This window comes from Spea bombifrons, chromosome 5 (assembly GCF_027358695.1).
Source record: "Spea bombifrons isolate aSpeBom1 chromosome 5, aSpeBom1.2.pri, whole genome shotgun sequence".
Taxonomy (NCBI): domain Eukaryota; kingdom Metazoa; phylum Chordata; class Amphibia; order Anura; family Pelobatidae; genus Spea; species Spea bombifrons.
In genome coordinates this window covers 7,193,651-7,215,678 of record NC_071091.1, presented here as the reverse complement: position 1 = coordinate 7,215,678, position 22,028 = coordinate 7,193,651, and the positions used below count along the sequence as shown (strand labels likewise).

At 38.2% G+C, this 22,028-nt stretch overlaps 2 protein-coding genes across 2 annotated transcripts in view; one reads left to right on the top strand and one right to left on the bottom strand.

Moving 5' to 3' along the window:
* Positions 1–22,028, bottom strand: part of DNAJB6 (DnaJ heat shock protein family (Hsp40) member B6) — a 261,352-nt gene that overhangs the window by 215,765 nt on the left and 23,559 nt on the right. The gene's annotated exons all lie outside the window — the stretch shown is intronic.
* LMBR1 (limb development membrane protein 1) overlaps positions 1–22,028 on the top strand; it is a 49,668-nt gene that overhangs the window by 23,673 nt on the left and 3,967 nt on the right. The window contains exons 6-14 of the mRNA XM_053467715.1: positions 8,457–8,583; positions 9,387–9,455; positions 10,156–10,220; positions 11,194–11,266; positions 16,184–16,264; positions 16,446–16,522; positions 16,739–16,816; positions 20,113–20,186; positions 20,991–21,081. Coding sequence (XP_053323690.1) covers positions 8,457–8,583; positions 9,387–9,455; positions 10,156–10,220; positions 11,194–11,266; positions 16,184–16,264; positions 16,446–16,522; positions 16,739–16,816; positions 20,113–20,186; positions 20,991–21,081 — 735 coding nt within the window. The remainder of the gene's footprint in view (positions 1–8,456; positions 8,584–9,386; positions 9,456–10,155; positions 10,221–11,193; positions 11,267–16,183; positions 16,265–16,445; positions 16,523–16,738; positions 16,817–20,112; positions 20,187–20,990; positions 21,082–22,028) is intronic.

Here is a 22,028-nt window from a genome sequence, read left to right as displayed (position 1 = left end):
CAGTATCCATTTTTTGGGAATATAAGAGTCTCGATGGATTCAGTGTAATTAAAATAAGAAATTTAAATGCAAATGAATTCTTTAATATGCAAAAAGATTTTGAAATTCCTCTTACTCTAAATACCAGTATTTTAAGCTCAGTAAATGGGGCAAGGAGACCGCTGCTATCAACTTCTATAATATTTGAGTAGCTTGTTTTAAGTGTTTTTTTTTTTATTATTATTTATTATATTGTGGGAGAGATCTTGGTTTTTTTTTGTTTTTTTTCTCCTTATTACCAAAATTAATTTTTATTGATATTCTAAAAACAACCAATCTGTTTTTCCTTCCGTTCCCGACGTCCGTAAACTTTTTTTAGCCTTTCCCGAGAACGGCTTTCAGAGACGGGGTTTAACGGTTTAACCGAAATCATGGCTTCTCCAAACACACGGGCAGCGACAGGTAATCGGTCACTAATATGAAATGCCTTGTGTTTGCAGAAGAAAAAAAAAAAAGGAAGATGAAGGGGGGGGGAAAGTTCTGTGTATTTGGTGTTTTAAGAGTATATTTATATGACTATAAAGTCATTCATTCACCATGAACCGAAAGTGGCGCTCAGAGAAATGTTTACTGGCGCTAAAGTGACTTCTTATACATTATATTACGGCCCATCAACAACATCAAAGGAAATGGTTTGTTCCTCTAGCATTTCAGACATGAACCAACATTTTAGACAAGATATTATGCCCTTTTTTTCCGTTTTGGGAACTTCGATCGTTAAACAATCAAGATTTATGAGTTTTCCCGTTGTTTGTTTCAGAGGATAGGAGCCCCGTGTATCTAAATAGTAGTATGAAAGTAAATATTTTGCTACCAGGCAGACATTATTTTTAAGGTTAGATATTATTTATAGAGCAGCCTTGTATTCTATAGTGCTGCACAGTGTACGCGTGTGTGTGTGTGTGTCTGTATGTATGCACATATACTTTAATGGGATATAATAATTATCCCTCACCCTTTTTTGGACGTAGAGAAATAAACATAGGAATATATAGACTGATGGCTCGTAAGAGCCGTTACACCTGTCTAGTCTGTCTGTTTTCTTTGTGCTGTTAGGACCTTATGTGGTCCTTGGCCACTAAATGAGACATGTATCCAATATTGTTTCAAAAGACAGGCATATTTATTTTTCTGCATCAACAAAACAATAAAAATGATAAAATGTTATATATAACCCTAAATACACGAGTTTACCAGCAATATAGCGGATCTTATTTTGTGTCCATCAGCACCACTTCGCTTGGTAGTATAATCCACATTTTAACTGCCCTGGCTGTAAAAAAAAAAAAAAAAAAAAAAAATATATATATATATATATAATATATATATTTTATTATTTTTTCCCTTCAGACTCCTTGAGCACAGGTGTGTTTTCGCCAAAGTAAACAAGCCCAACCTGGAAAATCTGGGTTCTTAGCAAAGATCTCCCATTTCTTTAAATATTGCTGCCTGTGAACCTTTTCAGTCCCATGGCGTTGGTCGAGGTAGAAATAATAAAAATAATGAAAATGTATTCTTATCCTGTCTACTCATTCTAATACAGGGTAACAAATTGCTTGCTTTTGTCCCGGCAGAGATTGCTGCTTGACAGTCTGTTCTTAATGAGTACTCGCACATCCACCTTCTCATTAAGCATTCATTTATATGCTTGTTTTTCTTCCCCAAATGCATCGCTTTATATTTTTCTATGTTGAAATGCATCTGCAGAGAACGCCTTTGAGAAGTCTTGGATCAAGGCCTCTGCATCTCCCTGATCCACATTGTGGTTTACTGTTCTCCAAAAAAACATTGGTAGGTTTGTTGGTCACATGTTAAAAAAAAAAAAAAAACTCAAAAACCTTTTCTGAATATTCCCATCACTGGAATTTCTAATGGACAGTAAATTGTGAGTGCACCTTGGGCTTTTTTTTTCTGATACTCTCATCTAAAATTTTAATTTGAAAAAGAAGATCGTGTAAGAACTATAAATTCCGTTATGTGAAAGGGAAATTAAAAAGTGTATATCCCACTTTACACAATACGTGGGGTACGACGGACTGAAATTAAGAAGGTTGGAATTAAAGATTGCAAACTTGCAACAGAAAGAGAAAATATTAACCAAACATTGAATATTTTTTTATTTTTTAGAATTTGTTTTTTAAATATACCCGAATATCTTTGTAGATTCTCTATAAAAATACATATAAATGTTTATAAAAAAAATTGTAATATTTTTATATATATAAATATAAATATATAAATATATATATTTGTCTAAATATCCAAATTAGATTTTTTACATTTGTTTTCCTATCTTGTTAAGGAAAGCAGGTTTAGGCACTCCTATAGTTAAACTCGGCTATATTTCTGAGCCAGCCATGGTTCTTAAGCAGAGAAAAACACTTGGATATCAGGAATAAGATTTTTAGGGGTGCGGATTGCAAGCTTTTGGGATTTGCACAGACCCCTGCATAGCGTAACCCGGTAGTGCTGGCTGTCAACGCATCTACTTTATCCAGAGAATAATAAAATATAAAGAAAATTCTTCCCTCTTCTACGGACGGAATCCATTAAAAATCCATTCGTCTCTGGTAATTGCATACAAATTATTTTGTAAACCCTAACAGAAAGTTTTGAGATGAAAACCACTGATAAAGCGTATCCCCTGTAATTGAAGCCAGGCTTTAGTGAGAGGCAAATGACCCGGATCAGACGTAGGAAATGAATAAACTACTGAAAGGCATGGGCGGGCTGCTCATTAAAGCCGGGGTGTTGTAAGTATACTCGCTTCGATATTATTAGTAATTTGTCAGTAATGCACGGAGGTTCGCGGTGACAGCCGGCCGCGGCGTATATCAACTTCTACGAGCTGATCTTCGTCCAAACTGGATTTTAGGGGCCGACGTTTTCCGGGTAGACCCCCGCGAAGAATTTGCCCCGCTGATATTTGCGGGGACTTCAGTATGAAGTTAGATTCTTGAAAAATTTGCGGCCGGCTCCTTGAGATTTCAGGCAAATCCTTAATCGCATGAATTTATCCATTAAGCGCATGGATAAAACTGTGCAGTTTTTTTAAATAAAAAAATAAATTAAAATAATAATAATAATAAAATATATATATATTAGTAAAATCCATATAGCATGGACAAAAAAACCCCCTAATCAGTATATTTTTCTGATCCATGGCTTTCACCCATCTATTAACCCCTTAAGGACAATGGGCGGTCCCAAAACCCATTGAAAGCAATGCATTTTGAGCCCGTACGGGCTTTGTCATTAAGGGGTTAAAACGCTGTAGGGTGAAATCCTCAATCTAGAACCTTGTTCACCGGCTTCACGTACCCATCTTATTTTCTGTTTGTTTTGTCTTGAAAATCGTTAAAATAGGTAAAATGACAGATTCAGCCTTCCACTACCCTTTGCTGTGCAAAATAATCTTTGGAAATTAGGGCTGGCCGTCAGATTCGGCATGAAATGGGGTTTTTTTTCACCCAACGGCTGACCGTCCTGACCAATATTCCACCCCTGTGCTGAAAACGCTCCTTTTTAAATCGCAGACGCAGGTGACGAGCGCGTATGTTTGCTTTCCTTTCTTGCCTTAGACCGGCGAGCACCTGCCTTTTATTTTCATATTCCCATTGAGACGTTACATTCATCTTCTCCAGATGGCGAAATATGTCTGCCGCAGAGCAAACGGCCGCCTAAGCAAACCTGATCCCAATGTTACTAAGAGACCCCTTTTTGTTGAGAAGGAACAATGGCCGTGATATTTATTTTAAACGTGCCCTGAATGCGGAGGGGGTTTTTTCCCAGGCTTTCTGGATGGGCGGTGGCGTAATGTATAAAGTCATGTTGACATACCTTACAGCAGGTCAAGCTGTCTCGGACTCGCCGTATTCCAGCGCCGGTCACCGTGGAAACACGTCATGTTATTCTAAGGAATTAGTTTCATTTATGTCAATATATATATTTTTTTATTCTTGTGACCCACGTTTTAAAAGCATTGTCCGGAAACGCTACAAAAGTGTTGGCATCTTTAGTGCCCTTTGGGGGGAAAAAAACATGTTACCCCATCTTGTTTTCCGTGAACAGCCTCCAGTCAGCTACCCCTTATTTAAAATATTTAAATATTTTCTCCATTTAAATTTAGTTTCTTTTTTTTTTTTTTCTAATGATGATGACTGTACCAATTAAAATTTTCAGCCAGCTTTTTTTTAGATAAATTATGACACTATTGGCTTTTGTTTATCTTATTCTAAACATTCTGGTACTGTACCTTCCAACAGTTTATTTCATGAGGTCATATTTGTGGTCAGCTATATACCCCCCAAAGTAGTTTTATGTGTTCACGTTATATTGTGACATAAGAAACTATTAAAATTTAAGAGCTCTGGATGGGTGAGAGGGGGGGGGTCAAGATGAGCCAAGAACGAGATCCGGTAAAGGCTGAACTCTACAAGTGCGAGAAATACCAGAAAAGGTCCAGAATGTAAAAAAAGGGACATGTTGGAGGACAAGAGACAGAAGAAGAGCTGGGAGAAGCATTTACTTACGGACATTTCATTGCTGACTATATGTGATGTCGATTTTGGGGCCCCGGCACTGAAGACATTTGTAATGAGGTCTTAAGGTCTTTAGATCTGCTTGCAAACCCCTGGCACAAACATAGAATTACATGAAGTTGGTTATCAAGAAACAGGGCTCCATCTGACCATCATGAGTCTATCAGATGGAGCCCTGCTGTTTTTCTTGATAACCGACTTCATGTAATTCTATGTTTGTGCGTTTAATTTGCTCGCTGTTTTGAGCATAGATTATATATACTTTCGCGCTAATATGTTTTTCAGGAGAAAACTCTTGTTTCTTCTCATCAGCAAATAGCATTAGAGTCTAAAACTGCCCCTTTCTGAACGTATTCAATGAGACCCAGACTAAGGCTCTCCTACCTGGGGCTTCACGCGCTTTTCCCTAGAACCTGGGGCAGGTGTTACACGTTCCTTATTAGTTCTTCTTTCTCTTCACCTTTACAAATGGTTGACGACAAGTTTTTTTTTTATGTCTTTATGCCAAAACGCTGATTAATGTGAGTGACAAAAGCTCGCTCTTCACTTCTCTCTTTGCAGGCGGCATCATCGCTCCAGACCTTGTCCTAATGTTTGGAAGTAAACACTTAGGAGAAATTAGGCATATGAAGCAACTGCTGATGAACAGAAACTTAGACATGCAAATGCCAGTAGCAACCAGTCCACATTTGTGTGTGTGTAGGGTTACACACACACAGATACATACATACATACATACATACATACATACATATATATATATACTTATAGAGTTGGGCAAATTTATCTACCCATCTAAAAGCTGGGCAGATAATTTTATGAGCCGGTATAATGCATTTTATTTAAGGATCCAGGGAGATATATACACATAGAGCTCGATATAAAGTAGTGCAAGCACCCATGAGCCGGTGGTAAAATTCTTGAAGCAATGGGTACCTGGCATCTGGGATTTGCCCTTTTACCCATATTCATGTGTTTGTACCGTTTCAATATAGATCCTTAAAGAGAAAAAAAAGAAACACAACCTGCAAATTAGTCTGTAATGTATTGCGGTAAGTGTTTCGTTCTGTATCAATTCATTCCCTTTGGATACTTTTGTTAATCTGCCCATTCACACCAGGGCCATGGGTTTAGGTCTTACGGTTTATACCCACAGCCATATTGGGAAGTTATTCTAATCCATCGATGTCCGAGTTCTTTCCCTTAATCAAAGTAGACTTTTAGAACTTCCCTAACGAATATAAAAACATGCTTACAGTCGAGCAAGGTGCAAAGTAGTGCCCTAAAATAGGGGGCTACCATTAAGAACTTGGTCCTCTAAGCTAACCTTTCTTACCTCGTACTTGAAGTTAAAGATATATACTTTTGACTCTGCAATCTTGAAGATCTATGTTACCAAACACCTTGTTCTACCAAAGGATGTTACAACCTACAAAGGACCCTCGGGGAATCTTATAAGAACCAACTGGCAGATACGCCTGTTATGCAGCTAAATATCAGTGCCCCCCCCATGCAGTAAGTAAAATCAATTGCAGGCAGGTGTCTATAATACGCTCGGTTAACCTCTTCAGGCTTTTCCGGTGACATCAAAACAGTGGGTCTGGAGGTCGAGCGTTGGATATGTAACCAAAGATAGTGTTAACAGCCTAATTTATGGAGGCCCATCTGGATTTCGTTTTGTTCTCTCTCTATGTTCTTTCTCTGGGCTTCTGATGCCACTTCTACATCTGCATGGACATGATATCATCCTCTGCCTTCCTTTACATTACTAGGACGCTATGTTTCATGTTCCAATTTCCTCTTGAGTGCGCTAGTGTCTTAGTGCTAGTCTTCGGTGAGCGACGGTGCACCTGGAGTTTGTAAAGGTCTCGGGGTTTGATCAGATTTAAAATTGACCCTGTGTTACTTACAGGTTGGAGACTTTCTTTGTGTACCCTGTACAATGAATACTCCATGTACTCCTGCAGCATGCAGAGAATTAATAGAATACAGAGAATATAAAAGCACCCGTAAGAAATATAGATTTATGTTTATGGGGCAGAAAAAAAGAGCTTTCACATCTAACGTCCGTGATCTCCGTAAATAATCTAAAGATGAGATGTAAAGTCCAAATGCCCTTTAATTTCAGCCGTCTGGTTCATAAAGAATGTTTCACATAGAATAAAAATCAAAAGCTAGAAAAATCTCATGGACGGTCACGCTGGACCTCCCGGATGCCAGCTCCGCTTGAAGTTTCTGAGGTTGACCATCCAATATTTTACTGCCACGAATCAGAACCCTGTTATTTGGCCTTCCCGTTCCTAGATGTTCAAAAAGATGGGTGAAATGGTAACGATAAAGAATAAATATGATCCCTCACCTAGATGACATCCCCTGGAAATTAAAAATCAGAGTACACCCTGTGTTGATAGTAACCTTAACCTTGGTGACTCCAAACCACCTTCCTCCCAAACAATTCTACCGCTGCCTGATCCAATTACTTCCCATTAACCGGCATGGATGAACCATGGCAATGTCTACTGACCTCCGTGATACAAGTTATACTATGTGTGAAGTTACATTGCTTTGTAGCGTAATCTTCCGACAAGTCTGCCATAGAGCACTGGAAGAAGCGCAGATGGGGGGGTTGTATTAAAATTGTCTCATCCGCGAAGCATGTAGGCTGTTTAGGAAGCTTCCGAGTTGTCTTGCAAAGCCATAAGAATGGCCGATGGATGATTTACTCCCGGGTTTGTTCAGACAACAGAAAAACCGAGGCAGAGTTCAATCGCCTGTAAGTATTGACCTTGAACAACTGAATATATCATCGCACTGAACCGGGCAGAACTGAACCTTCTTTATGTTCGTGACGGGTACTGCCGAGGTCAACTAAGGAACCAACTGATTACTCGAGAAGAAAAGCAGTCGCCCCCTAAATCAAGTCGTCGGATTACAAACAAACTGCCGGTTTTGGCTTGCCTGTCTCAATGGGCCTTCTTTCTTTGTTCAGCTTTATCGTGACTGCGCTGGATGCTTGGAACATCCGTCTCTTCAACAGAATTTTGGTTTACTGTTCACTTAATAAGGATCTAGAATCTCATTTTTTAGAATACCGTACAATGTATATTTTTTAGGAAATTAATAAAGCGCTTCTGTTTACGTATTTTCAGTATGTATTCGAAATGTAAGCCGTATGATTTTGCCATATTACCTGCTTCCATGAGAGGGCGCTGCAGGCTTCTGGGAATTACCCGATCGGTACAGTAGATGACCTCACTCTTCCTTAGCGGTTGCGTGATCTTGGCTTGGCTAATTGTCTAAGTTGGCTCTTCCCCAAAGCCTGACATCCACTCACTTGATTGGAATTGATGTAATTTGCTAATTTACCTAAATTTACCTGCCTTGAAACGTAAAAATAAAAATGAATTCGTCTTTACAAAAATGTAGATTTTTTTACATATATATTTATGTGTGTGTGTGTGTGTGTGTGTGTGTGTGTGTATAAGTATATATATGCATATATATTTATTTATTTATTTTCCCTACAAACTAGAAAAACAGAAAACTGTAGTAAACTCTGTAAAAGAATATATGCCGCTCCAAATGCAGGGGGCCAGACTTACCCAATCAGCAGACTTAGGATCTGGCGTCCAAGCCAAAAGCTGTGTCCGGTTCGGCGGTCTCGTTCTCTTCAGAGGTCTCGTTCTCTGCTACCTTCATTTTGTAGAATTCCATAAAAACTAAATTTATTGTATTCCTTTCAAGGAGACATCTTTAAAATACGGTAGATTGGGGTGAAACTTGTAAATAATAATAAAAAAGGCCCTAAATATCATAATTCCCTTTTTTTTATTTTCCGTTGATCATGTTTTGTTTGTTTTATTTTTTTCTCTATAGGGAATCAAAGCGCGAATCTTAGAAACGTTAGTCATGCTTATTCTTGTTGCCCTTCTGGTTTTCGGCATTGTATGGGTGGCATCGGCTCTGATTGACAACAGCTCCGCGAGCATGGAGTCGTTATACGGTAATTCTGTCCGGTTCATTTGGATTGACTTTTATTGGAGGTATATTTAAGGATTAATATATATATATATATATATATATATATATATATATATATATATATATAATAAACTGGTCCCGCTACGATCCCCAATAGCCCCAACATAGAAGAAGGCATATTTAAGTGCATTTCATCTTGTGTGTGTTAATTCTATGTAAATACGTCTATGGATGATGTCTTTTATCGGTCCAACAAACAAATAGATGTAGAGGTCTCTTCTTCAGATTGAAGAGGTTTAAGACCTTTCGCGGCCCTGTAAATACGTTTAGACGTTTTGTGTTATTGTTTTAGTGTCTCTATATAGAATTCTAAAGTATAATGGGGAATTTGTATACATTAAATTCAGAGCAGGATGACTTTTATTCAGTAGATTTCAGATTTATATGTGTGTGTATGTATATATATTGTGTGTGTGTTTGTGTGTGTATATGTGTGTGTGTGTGTATATATATATATATATATATATATATATATATATATAACTGTTAAACATTACGGCATTTGGCCGGTTCCTGCAATATGATAATATATTAGCTTGGTTTTAGAGCTTATTGGACCTTTGATATGCTCCATATAAAATAAAGATTCCCATATAAGTAACTGTTTTTATTCCAGTCTTATAATAATAATTTAATACCAATAATCAAGTTATCACATCGCCCATTTATTGAACCCTTCGTCTTTATGTAATCTTAATTGCATCGGCTTCCATAAATGATTTAGATAATGGCTTACAGATGTTATATATTTTTTCTTTTTTCCAGACCTCTGGGAATTTTATCTCCCTTATTTATATTCCTGCATTTCGCTGATGGGATGTCTGCTATTACTTTGTAGGTATTTTTTATATAAATGTTTTATTACCAAATTACAAAACATTATTATACATACAAAACATACGTACCTATACCTATTGTAACAAAACAACAAGACAGGTGTGGTGTCGGAGCGAAGGGTATATCAGATATCTTCTTATAATATATAATGTCTTCTCTGTAGTTCCGTAGATTAACTCTTTAAGTGGGTCTGTGTGTTTATACATGTCCATCGGGCTTAGACTCCATTAGGATATTTAATTTGCGGTGATTTGTAGAATAGTGAAACGTCGAATGGGAACGACAATTAATAATTTGTTTTTTCCTTGTTTAATTTTATTGAATGGACCCCCATATATTACTTAACCATTTACAATTGTGTAAGAAGCTTTTTTTTTTTTTTGTGCATAAATGGTCAAAAATACTGGCCCATCTTACATCCCATAGCCCAAGCAGGGTTGCCGTATCAGCAATTTTTTGTGACTATCCACCATCTATTGAGTTCTTCCCCATAATATGGAGGATGTATAAACTCGATTAACTGATTGATTTCTCTGAATTTATTATTCCACTAATTGGGATTTGTTTAGTTTCGTTCATCTCAAAGCTTAAAATAGATTATACAGACACACGGTATTCGCGCTCGCGCTGGTTCTTTGGAATGTTTAAACATAATTAATGATAATTAGTGATTTTATGACTCTCGTTGTCCCCTCAGTGTGCACCCCCGTTGGTCTTTCTCGGATGTTTGCTGTAATGGGACAACTTTTGGTTAAACCAACGGTGAGTATCAAAAAATACGCAATGTTACCGTTTCATCTGCTTATACATCATTATATACTCGACCAGTACTGTGTAGACATGCAAGGGAAGACCCCAAAGCAATGGATCGGAGGGGGGACAAATACATTCCATGCTACATCTAGAAAGGTTGTTCATCTCCTTCTATAAGAGCGTGAGTGATACATTGTCATGAGTTTCAGTCACCCGGCTCCAGTACTTTGGAACATTTACACTAAAAGACTTGCTTCCTCTGGACGGATTTTCCCGGTCTATTCTGGCGTTTCTTCACCTATGTTCCTCGCCTGTGCCGCCACGGCAGGAGTGACAGGCTCAATTAAATAACAAAGGCAGGGAGGTTTTTTTGTTTGTAGACATCTTTTTTTGCATGTCGTTTTTCAACACGTGAAATGAAGTAGAAGGACACATTACCCTGAGTTCATTGCTCAGTCCCCGCTCATGCCGTGCATTGGGTTGGCATTGAATTGATTGAGTCATCCATTAGTGTTAATGAATGAATAGTTCATTCACAATTTACATTAAACATTAATTACGCTTTCGATCTAGCAAACCTACAGTGTTCCTATATGTTTTTCCTTCTGACTCTCAGAATGTTCTGTGCTTTCCCAGTTCGATGTTCTCTTATCGGTTCGGTTTGCACAAATGAGTGGCTTACGTGGTCCATAATGAACCTCTGAGCGCAGAATGTACATTATGTAGCCAAATCATTAACAAATACTTTACAACATTTATATTCACTCAGTACTATTCCGGTATCTTTTTTTTTGTTTTGTTTGTTTTTTAAATGTGATTTGACCTCAGAGGAATGAATAACTGCTAGAGAGTTCAGTTGATGTTTTGTCTCGGTGGAACGGCATCTTTAACATTAAGTTCAAATTCTGTTTGCCTTTTTAATGTTTCGGCACGTAATTATGATTTGTGTCACCGTCATGTTTTGTTTCATTTTCTCTTTAAGATCCTTGAGGACCTCGATGAACAGATGTATATAATAAGCTTACAAGAAGAAGCTCTTCAGCGCAAGCTTAACGGTAACGACGGCTCTTTAAATTATCCTCCTTTTACCAAATAACATACAATATCTGTTAATTACCGTAAATTGATAGAGATTCTCTCTTATTCAGTAGTGATTACCAATCAGATTTTGTAACCCTCTGTTACATCAGCAAATGCAAAATGGGGCTCCTTTCATTTCCTCCATTTCTTTTTGCTTTTTTTTGTAAATATATCTAAAAAAAATATATAGATTTTTTTTCTTGGTTTTTTTAAGCTCAGAGTTTCAGAGCTTCAATGTAAAAAAACAAAAACTGGTGAAAAAAAGGTGCCAGTGTCCATAGGGGGGCCACAGAGCTACCAAATCCCCCAGTCTTCGAGGGTCCTAAAGGGATATGCGGCCCCTTCTTTCCCTCCCCCAGACCAAAAAGGCCTGCAGGAGGGCCCGATCTTCTTGGTCCTTTCCTGCAAGGGGACTCAATGTGTGAGAGAGGGGGGTACACCTCCTTCACCAAAATAAAAAATACCCAAAGCTTCAGGGGTTCCACCCACCGTGGCCATTTTCGGTGAAAATTCAAATAAATACGTACCCAAAATAAAAAACAAAAACAAAAAAAAACAAAGAAAAAAAAAACAAGGTGCAACATGGAAAAAATGATGCCAGTCAAGGTCCCAGTCTTTATTATTATTATTATTACTATTATCTTTTATTTATATAGCGCCAACAGTTTACGCAGCGCTTAATACAATACATAAATTCAAGGGGTCTGACAAGACGCGACAAACCGATACATTAGGCGGAGAGACAGTTTTTGACTTTAGGGCCAGGGGACCTCCTCGCCACAGGCACTCACCTGATCTGTTCTGTCGATATAAGGAATGGTGGTCGTCCAAAGCCCTTGCAAATCGGTATTGTGATAATACATTTATTAATTTGACTTAAGTTAGTAAATTGAGAAAAGTTCAATGGAATCTGTTTTCTTGCTACGTAAAGAATTCAACATCGACTTCCATCCCTGCCTTTGTTGGAGGAACTGATTAGGATGGATCGCTTATAGCGAAGTGTTTCACCGATGGTCTTCAGTGACATGCTTAGCTCTATGTATATAATAAGCTTTTCTCAAACTATTTCCAGTATCTGAGCTAAAGACTCGTTATGGTCACCAGAAATGTACTGTTGACTCCCCACTTCCCAACCGTGAAGGAGCCTGAAAAGAGCTTGCGTCTCCTCTTGATCCTCGCGTCGGGTATCGCTGCCCTAAGAGCAGCCCGCAGAAATTAAAACAGGAAGCCAAACAAAGTACACGATGACAGCCCCGTCCGTCGCCGGGCATATTATCCGTGTTACTTGTGTTCCGCCTGCGAAAGGAACAAAACCCGGAACATTCATCTTAGGAGGGTAACCTGAAGTGGATAGATAGTATTCAGGTGGCGTGGTGTGCGCCTCTTCCCGCGTGGAGCTTTCATCACTTTGAAACAGGTGAATTGAAGTAGAAAGGGAGTGAAGCCAAATCAGCCAAATGATTATCCACTTTCTGAACCGTGCTTTCCGAGTCGCTTAAGAGTAACTAAAAATGATTATCTGCTCCGTCAGAGGCTGTAGAGTTCTTTCATTTGGACTCTTATGGGCACCGTATAGCGATGTACTTTGGCCTTCAACTTCCATTAAAGTTTACCTTCTAAAGCAAGCTTTATGGCGACCTTGACAAACTAAATATGATAATAAACCTACGTTATGGTGCTTATTGAGTAATATATCATCATGTTCTCAGGATCTGCACAATTCTTTATTCTTAATTAAGTTATTTCTCCCTTTTTGTGGGCAGCTTGGACTATCCCTTTCGTGGCTAGACCTGGCCCCACAGGTGGTTGGAATACTACTATATTTAACATGGGGCAAATACTTGTTTACCTCCCAGGCCCTATAAAACTTTAAATTCCTCGGTGGGTAATTCTGTTTATGTTTTATGCTTTATGTTAGGTTTTCAGCTTTCATTATGTGAACTTTTAAATTCTAATTCTATTATGTGTGTGTGTGTATATATATATATATGTGTATATATATGTATGTATATATATGTATGTATATATATATATGTATATATATATATGTGTGTATATATATATATATATATATATATATATATATATATATATATACATTTCCCAAGCAATTACACTGATTGAAAAGAATAAACAAGCCTATAGTTTATTTTATTAAATGTATTAATACCAAAACCTGATATTAAAATGAGAAATAATGAAGCAATGTTTGTTTTATTATTATTATTTATAACAACCTGAATTGGTTATTCCTGTGAGATGTCATATTGTGATTATAATACATCTAGAACAGGTAGGGTTCCTTACAACATCTGACCAAAAAGTGTGTATTTGCCTAATATAGGTAAAAAATAATTTCACAGCCCGAGAGGAATTATCCTCGGATGGCCATGCAGAAGACCGAGCTTCGTAGACGTTCTCTACATCTCTTCTCCTTAACTTGTTGTCTTGCTCTAACCTGCTTTGATCTGGTTTTGACCTCATAGCACAGGGTGCCCTGGGGTGGACAAAAAAGGGAGATAAACATGGTTCCTCCCTTTGGCATTGTGTTACCCATTGTTCCTCGAGTCGTAATCTGGACCAGTGATGCAATCGTATAAAGCGTGCGGAATGCAAGTGCTTATCGCGTACACAAACAAAACTCTGACACTCTACCTTTTGATTAACCTCGATGAATTCCTTGATATCTGATTACACTCAAATTATACGTAGGAAGTCTCGGAAGACGTGTAGCAAAATGTGTAATTATGTGCCGTGAATCTTTTGCACCCAAAGTAGAAAAAAAAAAAAAAAAACTATATATATCCCCCCCCAAAAAAAAACTAGAATCTTAAATTTCAAGGACAGCATCATTCTTTTAATGAATGAATAAAGCCAGACCTTTATTTTTTTTTATTTTTATAAAAATGCCCCCAGCTATTCATTCTCCCAAATCCACAGACAGGTGGGGCAGGATCAAAAATACTTATTTGATCAAAGTTATTGGCTTCGAAGGTATCTTTGCAAAGATTTAAAAAAAGATGAAAGGTGTTGTTTTATTACACACTGGTAACAGTGTAATTTCATACTAATTGGTGTTGAGATGCCAATCACCTGAAGGGGATGCAAATAAGGTAACTCTTACAATATCTTTTCAGATCCCAAACCTGATGTCGGGCTGAAAAGAGAAAACGAATAATACAGTTAAATTGACCTTAAATGAGCTGCTTTGTGGTTGGAGATGGAGACTCTCGCCTTAGTTTTTCAGACTAGTCTATGCAGGTTATGTCTAACAGTTTGATCCATTGGCTAGACTGTTATGACATAGAACATAAGGCACATCTATGAGAAAAAAATCTTTATCATGTTCTCTGCTTTCTGGATACATTTAAAGAAACATAGAAATAATCCCCCAGCGCTGTATGCAGGAATATCCCCCAGCGCTGTATGCAGGAATATCCCCCAGCGCTGTATGCAGGAATATCCCCCAGCGCTGTATGCAGGAATATCCCCCAGCGCTGTATATAGCAATATCCCCCAGCGCTGTATGCAGGAATATCCCCCAGCGCTGTATATAGCAATATCCCCCAGCGCTGTATGCAGGAATATCCCCCAGCGCTGTATATAGCAATATCCCCCAGCGCTGTATACAGTAATAACCCCCAGCGCTGTATACAGCAATATCCCCCAGCGCTGTATACAGTAATATCCCCCAGCGCTGTATACAGTAATATCCCCCAGCGCTGTATACAGTAATAACCCCCAGCGCTGTATACAGTAATAACCCCCAGCGCTGTATACAGTAATAACCCCCAGCGCTGTATACAGTAATAACCCCCAGCGCTGTATACAGTAATATCCCCCCCAGCGCTGTATACAGTAATATCCCCAGCGCTGTATACAGTAATAATCCCCAGCGCTGTATACAGTAATCAAGCCCCAGCACTGTATGCAGTAGTAACCCCCCTCTGCTATGTATGCGGTAGTAACCCCCCAGCGCCGTATGCCGTAGTAACCCCCCTGTACTCTATGTAGTAATGTCGGTTGGCATTGACAAAAACCTGGATTTATATTGCTTTGTTCCAATAAACTCCCTTTATCTGCAGACCTGGCGGCTGCCATTGTTGTCGGTCATGTGATATTTTGGCCCACACTGAGCTGATGCTTTATGGCAATGCTAATGAAGTCTATTTTTTCATAGACTTTCACTAGTCAGAGTGTCCAGCTGGGTGATTGAGACACTGTCCTTCTATTGTTTCCCACAGGCAGTATGATAAGGAGTCGGGGTGTTTGTCTAGTACAGGCATGTCCAAAGTCCGGCCCGAGGGCCAATTGCGGCCCGCGTTCCGGACTGATAAGGCCCCACAGATAAGTTGCCCGAATATAGATCTGTTTTTTTATATATTAAAGGCAGAGCGATTTAACACCTGTTTAGATTTGTCATCCAAGTCACAAAATGAAAAGTATGCCGTTTTCAATAAACTTTGCATAAAATAGTTAATTTGCATTTAATTTTAATGGTTCAAAGAATGTCAGGCAAAATGGTCGGCCCTCGCACATGTTCACTTCATCAAATCTGGCACTTCGAAAAAAATTTGGCCATGCCTGGTCTAGTAGGTTGGACTCAGAGAACTCATACAAACGGCTCGTCTGCAGCCGCCGGAGAGCATTATATTGGAACTATTTTAAAAACCAAACAGTACAACATTTTGGTGTCTGGCAGTTGAACAACTTTATGTATTCCCTTAAAAAATGGATTTAATGCTCAAAGACGAGCCAGTTAAAGAAGGAGAGAAGACTCGGGGATAGAGCTGGACTAAAGAGCATTTTCCTTTATTGGAAACGATTGACATTAAATAGAGTTTCCATCTCTTTAACCGATGTAATTCTTTTCCTCTTCTTCCTCTTTTTAGGGGGACGTTGGGCTGCAGATTACAATGCAAAGAAAATTGAATGTGACCTCGTCAACGTGAAATCCCTGAAATCCAAACTAGGTATGTGGAGCCCCCGTTTGCTTTTTGTTCGCTATAAAATCTAAAAAGGTTGTATTTGCAAAATCTTCATGTCTCCAGTTTTACATTTTTTTTTTTATTATAAAGCTTATTCTATTTTCCTGAATTGTTAATTATTTTGTAATTATGTTGCTACTTTCTTGTGTCGATTCGGTTTTTAAAGAAAGACGCAAAAACGCTTCAGCGTGGGAAAGAAACCTGATCTACCCGGCGGTGATGATACTTCTACTCATTGTCACGGTAAGCTTCGTTTTCTCGCCGTGCCGTATCCTTACTACCTGTGCCTTGAAAAATTTATTTTTTTGGTAATTTCTAGCACCCGCCAATTAAACTGCGTCAGAAATTAACATTTTAAAGTTCTAATGATTATCTGACACTGTATACTGATATGTAGCCTCAAGTACTATATGTAGCTGGCGTAATAACTGGAAATCCTCGTTTGTCTTTCCGTTTCAGTCCTTCTCGGTCATACTGGTTTCCTGCAACATTCTCCGTCTCTTAGTGGATGAGACGGCGCTGCCCAAGGGTTCAAAGGTATAGTAAGTTGTCCAGCAAAACCAGCAAATAATAATTACTAACGTTTTTTTGTTTTTGTTTGTTTTAATGTATCTCATCTATTATTTTGCTTTTCGGTATCTGCATTAAGAACACCACGCATGCTCTCTCATTGGCTGGCTATATTAACAGGGAGCCAATAGGAAAGCAAACACTAGAAACCGAGTATTTTCGCTACTTGGCGTTCCCGACGAAGCTTTGTTATGTGGCGGTACTGGGGGGGGCACACCGGCTGCACCCCACAAAATAAAGTATGCATATCTGCTTCTTGTGTATTGAACCTTTTCCATTAGCTTTCCCGCTACGGCCAGCACTAGGTGTCCGTCAAAGTGTCTCGTAGAACAGCAGGTGCTGTGCAATCTACTGGCGCTCTATAAATAAAATATTACATGGCGATATATGTGATAGATGTATTTTATGCATTTATATCTCGTTTAGAGTTTTTTTCTTGATGATTAAACAAATATTACTTATATTAAAAGTTTTGCACAATCGATCTCCAAAGAGATTAGATTTAAACTAATAAACAAATTATGGGATCTTCACTTCCGACGGAAGAGATTTGTAATAATAGAGAATAAAGAACTGCTTGCTGTAGGTAGAATCTAGCAAGCCTGTTACAACTCTTACTTGGGCTTCTGGTATTGTTGCAACACACACTTTATCTCTGATTTATCAAACCCACTTTTTTTCATTTTACAAAAATGTAAAATATATAAAAAACAAGAGAGATAAATAAATAAAAAAAAATATATAAAAAAATAATAATTATTAAAAAAAAAATATATATATATATATATATATATATATATATATATATATATATATATATATATATATATATATATATGCACACACAATAATAATTACTCCCTGCTGGCTTGTTACAGCATCCTACAGGTGTATAGAGCGGTTTAATTAAACAAGCTTGTTGTCTGTCTCTCTTTTCCTTTTTTATTTTTTTTAAATTAATATCAGTGTTGCAATTATTTGGCATCGCTAAAGCATTTTCATCTACGAACAGAATGTTTTATTTTTTTTGATGATACCTGTACAGCTTTTTTTTTTTTTTTTTTTTTTTTTTTTTTTTTATGTCTGTATCAGAAAAGCTGGATTCTGTCCATTTCTCTGATCTCATTTTATGTGCTAAAACTGCTTAATTTTCAGGCGCTTTGGAGCACAGCAAGTACCAAGACTGTTGCTTTACTAATTTGATAAGGATTCTCCGGCTTTGTGTTGGACATTCTTTAGAGATGTAAAATAAATTAGGCATGTAATACGCCGTACACTGAATACGCTTTCTTTGATCATGAGTTACTTTTTAACAAGTATCAGGTTCTGTTTAAAACCATATGGTTGGTGTTGACTTTGGCAAGCGAATACACACACGATACGTATCTACCGGTGATGTATCTTCTGGTTTAATTCGTCCTGCTTTCTCCCGTTTTGTAACAGTGAAAAGAATTAAGGAAGTTACTGAAAAAAGGCCATTGGGTTAATGTTGTAAATGACTATTGTAGCTGGAAACGGCTGATTTTTTATGGAATCTCTTCATAGGCGTACACAGAGGCCCTTTATCACTCCCATCACTCCTGTGTTCCAATAGCCCTTTATCACTCCCATCACTCCTGTGTTCCAACAGCCCTTTATCACTCCTGTGTTCCAGTGGCCCTTTATCACTCCCATCACTCCTGTGTTCCAACAGCCCTTTATCACTCCCATCACTCCTGTGTTCCAGTGGCCCTTTATCCCTCCCATCACTCCTGTGTTCCAGTGGCCCTTTATCCCTCCCATCACTCCTGTGTTCCAATGGCCCTTTATCACTCCCATCACTCCTGTGTTCCAATAGCCCTTTATCACTCCCATCACTCCTGTGTTCCAACAGCCCTTTATCACTCCCATCACTCCTGTGTTCCAGTGGCCCTTTATCACTCCCATCACTCCTGCGTTCCAACAGCCCTTTATCACTCCCATCACTCCTGTGTTCCAGTGGCCCTTTATCCCTCCCATCACTCCTGTGTTCCAGTGGCCCTTTATCACTCCTGTATTCCAATGGCCCCTTATTACTCCCATCACTCCTGTGTTCCAATGGCCCTTTATCACTCCCATCACTCCTGTGTTCCAATCGCCCCTTATTATTCCCATCACTCCTGTGTTCCAATGACATGCTATGTTCACTCATCTAAGTTTAAAAGGCTAATTGATGCTTAGAAAACCTTTTGCAATTACGTTTTCTACAATGTTTTATGTCATCAAATGTGTAACAAAAAAGTGAAATATACCAGCGCCTCTAATGTGTAATAGCAGCCCCAATATCGTTGGTACTGGAAGATTGCAATTAGAAAGTATTCCAATGATTAGATTTTTCTTGGTGTTCCATTGCTGAATATACGATCAAACGCATCACTAAGGCGGCGCAAAAATGATGTATTGGTGTTTCACTTGGCTTTGTTGAGAATCTGAATTGAGTTTGGCTAATATTAATTGAAGGCACGTGGAGGATCTGTAGAGTTTGGACCGGTAGAACTAGGGCAGTAAATAAAAATGGGCCAAAAATATATACAAGTGTGAAATGATTAGGGCTGCAACTAACGATTATTTTAATAATCGATTAGTTGGCCGATTATTTTTTCGATTAATCGATTAATCGGATAAAAAAAAATTATATTTAATAATTTAATGAAATGCCCTGCACCCACCCACACTCTGCCCCATCAGTTTCCCACCCGGCAATCTCTCTCTCTCTCTCTCTCTCTCTCTCTCTCTCTCTCTCCGTGCCTCCGCTACCGAATCGTTCCACTTACAACGTTCAACCTTCAAAACTTTATTCAAATCTTCATCGTTCACGCGCGTCACATCCGTCATTACGTAACTTCAAGCAGACGGACACTACAGAGCTCTGCAGCAGAAACGGGGGAACGCTGGCGGAGGTAAGTGAAAGGAGCCGAGCGCTCCAACGACGAATCCATCACTCGATTAATCGATAACGGAAATCGTCGACAACGATTCCCGTTATCGATTATTATCGATTTTATCGATTCGTTGTTTCAGGTCTAGAAATGATATAGAACGATCATTTTATGTTAAAATAATTGTAATTGTAGTCTTTTTTTTTTGTTGGCGCGACAGCATGTGCCTAAAGCTTGATATTCCGCAGATGCTGGTCCTCCTTCCCCGAGTTAATGAAATCTGACACGGCATTTACCTGTAAATGTAACTTTATTATTCCTGTTTATTTTTATTTTCTATCTTTTTGTTTTTCTTTTTTCTCCCAGAGGCCAGGCATTGGGGATGCTTCCCTCTTCACTTTTGGGTTTGCAGGAGCAGCTTTGGAAATCATTTTAATATTGTATCCTTTGAAACCTGTGTCGATTTTTTATATTTCAGAAAATAATACTATTATAATAATTATAGTGTAATAAAACCGTCTATTTTGATTTGTTTTCGGTGTGTGTGTGTGAAATTAATTCACAAAGCTTACTCCTGAAGCCCGCCGGCACACTATTGCGCAATCCAAAATAATATGGCGTCCTTGGGATAAATCAGCGTGACTTTAATTATTTAAACATACAAACCCATAATTGTTGAGAATTACAAATATTTATTCGTATTGTTATTGTTGTGGGTTTTTTTTAAAGTTAATATCCTCATAATGTAATATCTAAAATGTTAAAAGCTGAATCGGGCTTCATTTGAGGACCAGTTCTGTTCTAAAATGTAAAAAAAATAAAATAAAAAATAAAATAAAAATAATATAATATATATTAATATATAATATATATATAAATAATATTAATATATAATATATATTATTGGAGATTGGTTTTGAGTTATTTGCCCTTCCTTATTTATAAATACACCCCATTTATTAAGCGAAGATTCCAAATGATCCTCTCCCTCCCGCGGACGCGTTTCTATGTATCTTGTAAGGGGGCCGCAGAAACAGGTGGACGAGGCTGCTTTGGGTCCTTTTGCGGTAATGGAGGGACAGGCTTTTTAGCAGCCGTGCTGCTGTACAAGCACTTAAAGGCGTATTGTTATTTTATTCACTGCTTAAGATGTTTCAGAGGACGCCGAGCACTTGAGTGAATCTTTTGCATTCCTCTGGGCTGCTTTTTTTTTTTGTTCTATTATTTCACCTTAATTCTCACAGCTATCTCATGGTTTCTTCTGTCGTCGGCTTCTATAGCCTCCGTTTTTTTGGAAGTTTCACTCCCAGCAAAGACGACACAACGATGACAAAGGTGAGTTAAAACCTGAAGGTGCTGATGTAGATTGCGGTCACCCCTGCCCAATTTTTTTTCCTTTTTTTTTTTTTTCCTCCCCACCCTTAGCCATCTAGTTGCGCTCTCTCGTAATTGCCCTGGATGGCTCATTTGCAGCAATCGGGATCTGGAAGGTTTTCAGAAGGCTCAATGAGTGGGAAAGGGATGTGTGTTGTGTTTGGTTTGGACAACATCCATTCACTAAACAAAAAAAAGAAAAAAAAAAAGGGGTGGGGGGGCTCTGAAATGGCAGAACTTATTAGCCAGCCCATAGAAACGAGCTGAAAAGAGTTGTCTTTCTCCCCGGAGGAACGTATTGCTAATGAGTAACTTTGATTGTGCGAACTGTACTTTGCCGAGCCTGTTTGAAATCTTCAGAACGGAGTCATTGAAATTTGAATAATTAGAATAGGAGCGAAGGGCCCCCATTCAATCGTTTCTGTGGAGTTAAGACTAATTTGACTTAACTACCACCTGACACCAGGCTGGGAAGAATAAAGCAGTTAAGTAATGGTTTGATACAAATGTATCCCCCACCCCCCATTTTCACTAACAGCCCTTTTTCTCTTTAATTGCTGATATGAAGCTTCCTGCCCCCCCTTGTTTGCCAGGAATTGTGTTAAATTAGTGTTAACGTTCTCACTATGGCTACTTGGACTGAATTCCTGTCCACAAAAACATTTTAAAAAAATGAATGAGAATTTTTATTAATTATATTAAAAAAAATATGTATTTTTTTTATAGGTCACATAATAAAATGGCTTCTTCTGAATGGCTGGAAAAAACCTCCAGTTGCATCCCTTTACACCTTGATTTTTGTTTCTCACACGTAGCCCACGTAGTGTAAAGAAGGTTAAACAAATGTATAGATAAAAAAAAAACAAAACATGAAACGTGTTGGCTCTGCGGATAAGTCTCTTTATGAC